Raw genomic sequence first — 10,585 nt, 5'->3', positions numbered from 1 at the left:
AATTAGAGAATTGGACAGTAACTTGCTAGTTGGTCACATGCCAGAACTATACTGCGTTTTCTTGCAGGAAATCTTAGGCCTATTTGGTTTGTAATTCAAAAAACAGTTCTAAAAAATTCAGAAAATAATTTTCAGAAAACTGAATCAAGTATGAGTTTTCTGTTTTTAATTTTCTAAAACCCAAAAAACTGTTGTCAAAGTCAATCATCTGTCTAATTCAGCTATTTATATTTGTTACGTTAGCATTTGAATCTGTATGTATAGAATCACAGAACTCTCTTTTTTGTCAACTGCACCGCTTACTTGCAACCGCGTAAATATAGGTTGTTTCATTTATAAATATTTTTTGGAAGTTAGAAGTGTATAGTTACAAAACAAGCTATATACTCGGCCCAATGAACAGAGCCTGGTACGATTAAAGAGGGACCAAAACTAGATTAATGAGAAAGTGCAAGGCACATTTAGGTAAATTCAGGTGCAAATTTAGCACAGCATGCGCGAGGAATAATCTATTTTTTTTTTAGCAAATCAAACGAACTCTCTTAGTAGAATAAAATACATTCATGTGCGCGCGCGCGAAGGTGTAAGAGCCTAAAGGGCATGTAATTTATGTAATGGACTCAGGAACTCATACTCATTATAACCATTCACAGCGGTAAAACTGTAAATAGAGAGAAAAGAAAAAATTCTATGTGACCATTTTCTTAAAAATTACAAAGACCTTTGACATATGGGGACAAGACACCTTCCAACTACAATCTGTCAGAGACATTTCAAGTTTAATGTAACCCACCCCAAAACCCCAAGCCAAATATACCAAGTTATTGACATGTTTTCATGCAATAATTTAACACCAATGAAGCTCAAAAGGGTTGTCAATCTCATATATGATGGACCCTGATGTTTACACCTCAAAACGGGAAAATTTCTCACAAAAATATAGTTTCTATAAGAATTAGGGCCAATATCCATTGAAGGATGTGCTGCACTTTGGGGAGTCGGAATTTTGATCATTTGTATACTAATTCATTGATCATTTCAATTTCTTACACTATATACCATCCTCAATAAATCAAGAGCATCCTGGCCAACTTCTATGCATAACATCCGTGTTTGCAATATTTTCATGAACAAATACTTTGGGCTCTCTGAGCTGCAGTAAATGAATAGACAAATGTTTTGCAGTAAAGGAATAGACAAATGTTTTGCAGTAACTGTATTATGCAAATAACATTTTTGAGACAAAGCAAGACCACTTACCAGCAAAATGGGTGGAAAGCCATTGTGAAAACGAGCTCTGGAGAACTCGTTTATAGTAAATAAACACTTGAATCCATTCATTTTGGGGTACTCACTATCATACAAAGAAAAATATATATATTGGGAATCAATTCAAAAGAAGAAAGAAAAAAAAAATGAGATTAGAGATTCAAGATTTGCTGATACATTTCAGACTAGTATGTAAAAAAATAAAAGGAAAAGGTAATCGATCTCAAGTCAGTAAATTTTTATTAGTCTAGAATTGCAAATATGCGTTTGCAACAATAATCCATCTCTGTTATACTTTGGCACCTCCAATCCACTGAACAACCAATCGAGAGAAAGAGAGAGAGAGAGAACAAATGAAGGTCCATTACTAGTGTTGGTTCCGCCTATGTATGGAGCTGGAAGGGTTGCACCGGAAATAAACCTAACCTTAGACATTATTTTGCAGAAATTGTCCAGTTTTGAACTTGAACTCGTCTTTCAATACAACAATTAAAACTTTTTCCAATACACCAAGTATTGAACGACCCCTTACAAGATCATCCATATGTGACCCTTTTCTTACATGCACCTTATTCACTAACATAGCCCTGCTCTCCTTGTCATGTGCATTCAGCCTACTCTCCTCTCACTGTTTCCATTTGCACACTCTAGTGTGCTGACAGGGAGGGGGAATACCCATGTAGAAAAATGGAATCTTTGTAGTACAATTGAACATTTTTGCCCACACATACCTTCCTTTTTCATGTACAGGGATATTATTTGCTACACTCTAATTGCATCAGTGTACTACAGAGTTGGGACGACATCTTAAAAAATAAATACCTGAGATGGCCGTAGCTAAATTTTTTTCCATAAATCACACCTGTTTACGCATCATGTTCTGGCACACATTTTTAAGACAAAAAGATAAAATAGAATGATGACAAACTCACTTCAGAAGATAGGTGAAATTCCTTTGGCAAAATTCGTCTAGATGTATATCTTCTTCTTTAGAATACCTGCATTACAAAACAGTATAACCATGAACTGAAAAACAAGCACTGCAGATCATAAAAGAATTTGAAACTGTTGAATTCCTTCGTTATTAATGTGCTACATTCTGGCAGCTGTTGAATTGATGGTTGATGAAAAGACGGATCACAATAAGCTGTCACAGGGATGTAACCTGGCCCTCACAATGATTCCTTAAAGATGCGGCTGGTGAAGAGACTACACTTTTTTCTTTTTTGTTTTTAATTTTTAGAAAAGAAAAACATATGAGGAGAAAGAGAGGAGAAAAAAGACATAAGAAAAACATATGTAAGTTTTGGTCAGCCTCATTTCTTATCTGACATTGAAAAAAAATTACAATCGAAGCCTTTTAGTTCCCATCCAAAATTAGAGAATTTCTATTTTCCGTTAGTTAAGAGTGACAGTGATGAATATACCTTATCTGACCTTGAAAAAAAATGCATTTCAGTTGATTAGTAACAACGCACATTGACAGTCACCTGCTTTCCTACATCCTTACCGCCATAGGCAAAATAGTTGATTGCTATTAAAAAGCGTCAAATACTTGAAATGAGTAAAATAATGATGTACAGTGCTTGAGATTGATACAACAAATTCTATATTGACATTCCACAACAGTGATTACGTTCCTGCATAGAATATTGACTGGGTACTAACAAAAACTTTCCAGGTAAATAATACTAAACTGTTGCAATCGTAGGTTGGTGCTCAAACCTTATATCAGCATCTAAAATGTTTAGTATAGGTGAGTTCTACAAAGTTCCATAAAATGTAGTGTCCTTAAAAGTCTCACTTTATAGGTTGCTAAATCATCGTGTCAAATACCAATGCTCGTACCAACAGCAATGCAAGGTAGCTTTTGACCAGTTCTTAAGGAATGATTACTTTGAGTGAGTGATGACAGTTAAGTGTTCCGAAAGGAACATTATGACAACTGCTGCAACCTAAAGCATGCGAAGCAAACCCAATTTGAAGAATAAAGTGAAAGGAAGGAAGGAGGGGACAAAAATTCTCTTCAATTGAAAGAATTCTTACTTAATATGCCAAGAGAAGGGTGTTTTTTAAATATATCAACCATACACAGCTTGTCATAATTATATTGAGCCCCATTCCAATACTTTTACAGAATATATCAGTAGTTGGTTTCAAATTTTGTGCACGAGTAAAAATCATTTTACTCATGACATGCTCAATTATCTCATGGGATATAGTACTAAGAGCAGTGCACATAACAACCAATGGCATCTATTTTTTCACATGACTAGGAACTCCATTTTGTGAAGGAGATACCAAAACCATTTACCCTATAAAAGTAAAACCAACTTAATCAGCCATCAAATCTAAATAATATACGACTCTAAAAGTTACAAGTAACAGTCTTTCCTCAGAGCACACTTCAAAGATCAAAACACAACATACAACTCCCAAGTAAATCTAGGGACAAAGGGAATGCAAAAACAAGCCAACAACTCCACCTGCAGAGGAAATGTTACAACATAAACTGTAAAATCTATCAGTTTTTCTACTTATCAAAAAAAAAAAAAAAAAAAAATCTATCAGTTTTTCCAACAAATCGTGTATAACGTCCAAGATAAATAAATATATCACCATGACTATTTACGACTTGGTACTTACACCCAAGGGACGATCCACTATTTTGCTATAGATAAAACTGTCCTAAGAAACCAGTCACTGAAATAGATAAAGACTGTCATGGAATTTAAGAGATGATACAAATAAGTCGAATCAAGTATACCTCCATGGGAAATCATTTTCACAATCGAGAGAAATTCCATTCATCGCTGAGAAGGAGTCTATGTGGACCCACTGTTCATTTGAATTGTTTGTGGCATAGCCTGCCAGAACAATCATATCAATTTTCACTGAATAATGCAATTCAAATACACACACACAACCAGAATTGAATGCAAATGCAAACTAACAACTTAAACACAAAAATGATTTCTGTATCTGAATAGTTGGCTAATATTGAAAATGTAGATGATTCAAAAAACTATTCAAGATTGACAAATAGTTAGATGAATGTACACTGTCTCGGCTTCTTTTACCTACATACTGAATGGTAAAGCACGTCAATTGCTTTACAATATATTTGTTGTATAATAGTCTGTAAAATATTACTCCAAGACTCGCACCAACTTCCACAATACTTTCTATTTTTAGGTGACAAATATTATGGTTTGTTAGACGGCTCCGATTATCTTCTTTACGTATCAGAAAGAATAAACAATATAAATATATATATATATATATAGAGAGAGAGAGAGAGAGAGAGAAACAAGTTAGCAGGACCCTTTCTTTTGAGTAGTTCACCTCTGGATATATTAAACCTTTCAACTTGTCTCACTAAGTATGTTTTAAGGTTCATTTAGTTATCTTATTAAAGCTTTACTTGGAGACAATGTTATACAGATTTTACATATAAAGCTCCTTATAACCACATGATTTTAAAATACCAATAACCTTTCAATTGTTTTTGCTTGCTCAAACCTAGCAACACACATATAAAGTTGTATTTGGTTTCAATCAGAGTAGTCAGCTTTGCAAACCTTAGAAGTAGCACTAGTGGGAGAATACCATTACCTTTTTATCTTAACCTTTTTTTTTTCCCCCTAGTTGGTACTCACACACCCCCCCTCCAAGGAATTGTTTGCAGCTAACACGAATCGATCCTGAGACCTGATGTTTCATGAGGCACCAGGGCCCAAGTCTTTTCCAACTAGGCCAACCCCTTGGTTTATTTATTTTTATCTTAATCTTTCCTCTCTCCATCTATTGCAATTCATTATTTGTAAATTATTTTTCATCTACTACTAATTCCTTAATTGCACATTTGTACATCATTCAAGCTATGATAACAAAGGAGATCGTGCAATAGAAGGATCTTCTTCTAAGTATGTATCATGCCTTCAAATGTAATTCCATGGTCGAATGCATAGTTATTAAAGGTGCACTTAAGCAAGCAGGTCTTCGGAAAGGACAAAAAACACACATCAGCATTTAATACACAGAGAATGTCTACTTCGTGGCAATGAACACAATGGCTTATAAGATGCTTGTGTGTGTGTGTGAGAGAGAGAGAGAGAGCTCACCCATCCGATGCAAATCTTTTAGTGCATAACCACTAGGATAGTTCTCATATGATGCCATAAACATTATAACGGTGCACACTAGACTACAAAATGAACAATAAGCATCGATAGATGAAGTAATTCAAATTTCTAATGACGGAATGTGCATACTCATCCAACCTGACAATGAGCATTCCCAGCAGAGCAATATAAAGCGAGTTCCAGAATCTCTTTTTCCTATTTTGTAACTGTGAAAAGTTGAAATCAGAAATTAATAAAAGTTTTCTACAAGTCAAAATAGAGAAACTGCAAAATCCAATACCAGATTTCTTGAAAAATGAAAGGACATAATATTTGGGATAATTGAACATCAAGAAGCTACAATTACATTGAAAATTACAATACATATTTAACTTTCTAAATTTTCATCCAAGCAAGCCAGCAAAAGCGTTACATAAACACTTCTAGATGAAAGCCATATCCATTCAAAAAGTATCAAATCCAGATACAAAAAAATTTGGTGAAATCTCCTGGATTCTTCATTACAAGATTTGTTATAGATTCTAATAATACAAGATGGTTTTAAGACCATACTCAATGATAAAGAAAGCTGGAAGTCAACATAATATCCATAACTCAGCAAAACCAATAGACAAATACTGAAACTGTGTACCAAGACAAGGATAGAACTAAAAAGGGAAAAAGGAAAAAATTTGTGAAAAGTTAAATGTGGCACCAATCTGGAACAAGAAGAGAGAAACTTGACTGAGATGGATGGTCCTTCAAGCTATCAGGACCTGAGGCCAACCCCAACCCCACCTCACCCATCAGCATCTGATTACTGTTTAAGGGCAGCTCGGATGATAGTCATGTGGAAGATAGATGACAAGACTAATTAGGAGTGATTAATTCAAGGCTTCAAGCCAAAGGTGCTAAGACCGACAATGAGGTCTTTGTGAAGTTGAGTAATAAATGTTTTACATGAGCACTTCACCACTAGGTGACATATCCATGTTAGAAATGACATGCAATGAATACGGATTTGTGTGTTAAACTGTTGAATCAATACATCAGCATCATGTGTGTCTAATAGAAGATTAAATATTCCTAAATAACTTAAGGTTCCCTCCTACCATAAGTATGAACGAATCTTGGAATTGAAATTGTTAAAACGGACATATCTTCACTCATTATCCCTTCACCAGAGTCTTCTACATTTGCTCAAACTCAGTAAAGCTAGCCTTCCACACCTCTTTCTGTTGGCTTTTCCATTCACTTCCTTTCATTTGTCGGCAAATAATCGACATTATAATTCTTAATTTGCTCCCACCATTTTCCTCATCTAAACTCGCTCTAATAAATCTGCTATAAAATGGCATCCAGTCATCCTTCCGGCTTTCCCAACTCAAATTGGACAGCCAAGCAGAATAAATTGTTTGAGAACGCTCTTGCAATATATGATAAGGATACCCCTGACCGGTGGCACAACATAGCCAAGGCCGTTGGTGGAAAAAGTGTGGAGGAAGTAACGATGCAATATGAGATGCTTCTAAGCGACATCAAATGCATTGAGTCAGGCAAAGTCCCCCTTCCTAATTACAAGAGCAATGTGCGTAACAAGTAAGAGACAGTATCAGTAATGAAGAGCAGAGTTAACCTGCTAATGCCTCCTTTAAGTTTTAACTGGTAGGAAAGTTTTGGCAATTAACCAAAATGGATAATAGTCTATATCTTGTGTGAGGCTCATACTCATGTACCCCCATACCCTGCATGTGTGATTAATCTATGGTATTCTTTTGCGAGTGGAACATTTTTTATGATAGTTCTGATGAGGGCTGATCGATATATAGCAGTAGAATGAACCACTTTTCAGAAGATTAAAAATTTCATGTTTGCAGAATTTAATTGTTCCATTAATATTGTAACAGTTCAAGCTGAAATGTGTGTGAAGCTCCTCTAAAGATCATAAATGATCCCTAGCAGAAAAGATCCGTACATTTTTCCTCTTAAGAAAAGATTTGGCATATTAAAAATTGAAAGCACCTTTTGTCTGAGATAATGTATGTTGAGTGAGATTCTTAAGATGACTCTCATACTAGGAAATTCTGAGTTCTATAGGTGGAGCATTCCATAAGTCAATTTAATCAGAAATCGGATTAGCTAGCTACTAGCTAGCTACGTTATATAAAATCCAATCAAGGATGTCACTAACATTCTCTAACAATCCAATTATGGGATCCTAAAGTTGCATTGAAATGTGGATTTAATTTGGATTAATGTGCCAAATTCATATCCACGCACAATTGATTCAAATTAAATAAAAACAAAGGTGTGATTTTTTTTGTTGTTGATAAGTTAGTTTGTGAGATATATAACTTCCAACATAGTTAACGTATTAAACACTTTAAACCATGGCAATACAGTGAACCACTTTCTATTCCATACATATGCAACCCAGAAAAAAGAAACGATCCAAAAGCCCATTTGAAGAGAGCAAATTAAACAATGAATCCAATCCATAATCTCGTAACCATATTGACCAAAACTATACTAATTCTTTTACATTGAAGTCAGTAATTCACAATTATGAATGTACAGAGCACCCTGTTCTTGTGTTTAATTACAAATACTGAAATCCATATATGCTACCACTAACTACTAAGATACCTCAGACTTGTTGATTGACGACTTGAAGCGACACAATGGCAGCCACTCTGCGATGCACTGGACATGGTAGATACGAGAGCATGCCATCCGAATGACTCGAGACCCAACGAGGATTTCATCCTTACATATAACACAGTGTACTTCCTCCTCCTCCTCACCATGATCATCAGTATCACCTTCAAATCTCACAGGCTCTACTGTCTCCTGAAAGTATTCCCTCATAGCTAGTTCCAACAATGACAATTCCAAATCTTGATCATGAGCTGTTTCCCTCACTATTCTTCCTATTTCCCCGTGGATCAAACCAAAGTCCGAAAATGATTTGGACAGTATCATCTGATTAACCTTCTGATGAAGTTGAAACCAACGTTCTACCTGCTCCTTTGCAAGGTTTATTGCTTCAAATTCAGCATGGGGTAAAATCAGTCTATTAACAATGTATATGTCCAATCTGAATAGCTTCTGACCGGAGTTGCAAAATCTATTGACCGTGCAACTAGCCACGTCCAAAACATGCAGGATTAGGTCGTTGGTGTTCTCCAACTCAGTTGGCTCACAGAGCATCTTCTCTAAAGGGAAGGGGATTTTCATGCCATGGATCATTGTGTAGAGCAAATCATAGGTGAAGTACTTGTATGGACGTCGTGATGAGATCTCTCCGATACCGTGTCGGGTGATGAGGCCTCTGGTTCTGCTTTGATAAGTCTGCTCCACACGGAAGTTGAATTCGACGTTGATGCAAGGCAGATACTTACCATCATCACCTCCGTTATTACCATAGCCGTTAACCCATACATAGAGCTTTTTTGTGGTGGCGGCCATAGCAGAGAAGAGGGCCGGAGATGGAGGAGAGAGATCAGGCGCAGATGGGGGAGAAAGATGATGCTCTATGGGCAGGAGTGCCCCTTGGATGCGAAGTATGGACCACAGTCAGATTTGAATTCTATTGGCGATTCGCCGTACAAAGAAGGCCTTTCCTGCTTGGGGTTGATGAGTGATCACTAAGAGGTAAGAATGAGTACAGCCAACTATACCTTCTCTTTTAGGGTTGGTTTTTTGGAACTGGATCAGGCCAGTGCTCAATGAATGAATAAGTAAATGATTCGTCCCTTCCATTTGATGCGATGGATTCGACTTTCTATTTGTGACAAAGAAGTCATGCTCAGCAAGCGAATAAAAAGGAGTCAGGCGCAGATGGAGGAGAGAGGGTTAGGGAATTGAAGGCGGTTACTACTAATTTCGCAGAGAGGAGACAGATTAGGCGCAGATGGAGAAGCGAGAGAGAGGGAATTGAAGGCGGTTACTACTAATTTGGCAGAGAGGAGACAGATTAAGCGCAGATGGATAAGAGAGAGGGAATCGAAGGCGGTTAGTCTATAATTTTAGGAAAGTAAAGTAAAAAGTTACTTTAATGGTATCTTGGTTTGGAAGTAAAAAAGCATAGGATAAAATAGGAAATCTCTTAATCCACTAATAATTTATTTATTTATTAATTCCTCTAATATAGTTATTCTTTATTAATTTTTAATATTATACATATAAGTGGAGCTGATTACTATGATACCATTAATATTATGACATTACTCTCTACTTAAATAAAATTAATTCAATTTTTACAGTTCCATATCCTTAATCTTTCATAATACTATCATTATAATCATTACTTGACATTAGAATTTGGAAAAATAAATCTAAATAAAAAAATTAATAAATTAATTGGAGTATCTCATATGCATGCTTATGAAATGTCAAATTAGTAACGTGTGCGTACTAATTCTTGTGGGAGTAAGATTCTAACTTAGGACATATCACTTGATGTAAAATTTTTGGGCAAATTGTAAAATAAAAATCCTCCATTATTAGATAGTTGCGAAAAATTCTCTTATCAATATTTTTAGTAAAAAAACTCACCTCTATTATTTTAAGAGGTGGTTTTAACTGATGTCCATTTAAGTAATTATTTGAGAGAATTTTTTTTAAAAAATTATCCCTTAATAGATTTTTTTTCTCTTTTCTCTCTCTCTCTCTCTCCATTAAGCAAGGTATGTCAAGCAACAAAGAAAAAAAAAAAAAAAAAAAAAAAAAAAAGTCAATAAAATTATATTTTAGCTATATAATTAATAAAATAAAATTGAGTACAACCACACAGGACAGAAAAAATCCACCATGGTGTTGGAATAGAAAATGGAAAAATTAAACAACTCAAAAACACTTGATTTTACCAGCCATTATAATAATTTACCATGTTTTCTTAGTGTCCTATTTTTTATCTTTTCCTCAGTGGACTAAAATTGGCAATTAAAAAGTAACATAATTTCTTTTTCAAATCTGAATTTTTTTTTTCTTACTTTGAGAACACGAAAATACCCCAAAGTTAAACATTTCAAAATAGAAATAAAAATGGATTTTTTATTTTTTTTTACTTACTTCATGAACACAAAAATTCCCCAAAGTATCTTTTTTAGACGAAATTGTTGTAGTTGACTTATTCAAGTTAAAAATCTAAAAATATAACGGCTTTTAATGTGAAAGGACATCGCTGCCCT

At 35.0% G+C, this 10,585-nt stretch overlaps 2 protein-coding genes across 3 annotated transcripts; one reads left to right on the top strand and one right to left on the bottom strand.

Moving 5' to 3' along the window:
• Window positions 1–671: 671 nt before the first annotated feature.
• LOC132284772 (dol-P-Man:Man(7)GlcNAc(2)-PP-Dol alpha-1,6-mannosyltransferase-like) lies at window positions 672–9,365 on the bottom strand. Of its 2 annotated transcripts, XM_059786900.1 has the most exons (6): window positions 8,040–9,365; window positions 5,553–5,620; window positions 4,037–4,136; window positions 2,202–2,267; window positions 1,261–1,354; window positions 672–1,153 (listed from the first exon to the last, which is right to left on the bottom strand). In XM_059786900.1, the coding sequence occupies exons 1-6, from the start codon at window positions 8,204–8,206 to the stop codon at window positions 1,073–1,075; spliced, it is 576 nt and encodes a 191-aa protein (XP_059642883.1). In that variant the 5' UTR covers window positions 8,207–9,365; the 3' UTR covers window positions 672–1,072. The 2 variants fall into 2 exon arrangements, with proteins under 2 accessions (XP_059642883.1, XP_059642884.1); XM_059786901.1 differs by lacking the exons at window positions 5,553–5,620; window positions 8,040–9,365 and adding an exon at window positions 5,394–5,542.
• Window positions 6,745–6,996, top strand: LOC132285717 (protein RADIALIS-like 3). The gene has a single exon (XM_059787912.1). The coding sequence runs from the start codon at window positions 6,745–6,747 to the stop codon at window positions 6,994–6,996; it is 252 nt and encodes an 83-aa protein (XP_059643895.1).
• Window positions 9,366–10,585: the final 1,220 nt, after the last annotated feature.

Source organism: Cornus florida, unplaced genomic scaffold (assembly GCF_030987335.1).
Source record: "Cornus florida cultivar Cherokee Brave unplaced genomic scaffold, ASM3098733v1 CherokeeBrave_3.0.0_Hap2_Chr11, whole genome shotgun sequence".
Classification (NCBI taxonomy): Eukaryota; Viridiplantae; Streptophyta; class Magnoliopsida; order Cornales; family Cornaceae; genus Cornus; species Cornus florida.
Note: the sequence above shows the minus strand (reverse complement) of the source record. Positions and strands in the feature narration are given on the sequence as shown.

Coding starts and splice junctions, on each gene's coding strand:
- LOC132285717 (XM_059787912.1), top strand. CDS start 6,745: ATGGCATCCAGTCATCCTTCCGGCTTTCCCAACTCAAATTGGACAGCC.
- LOC132284772 (XM_059786900.1), bottom strand. CDS start 8,206: ATGATCATGGTGAGGAGGAGGAGGAAGTACACTGTGTTATATGTAAGG. Junction 4,137..5,552: donor CTGGGAATGCTCATTGTCAG/GTTGGATGAGTA, acceptor TTGTTCTGGCAG/GCTATGCCACAAACAATTCA. Junction 1,154..1,260: donor GCTTTCCACCCATTTTGCTG/GTAAGTGGTCTT, acceptor CATTTACTGCAG/CTCAGAGAGCCCAAAGTATT.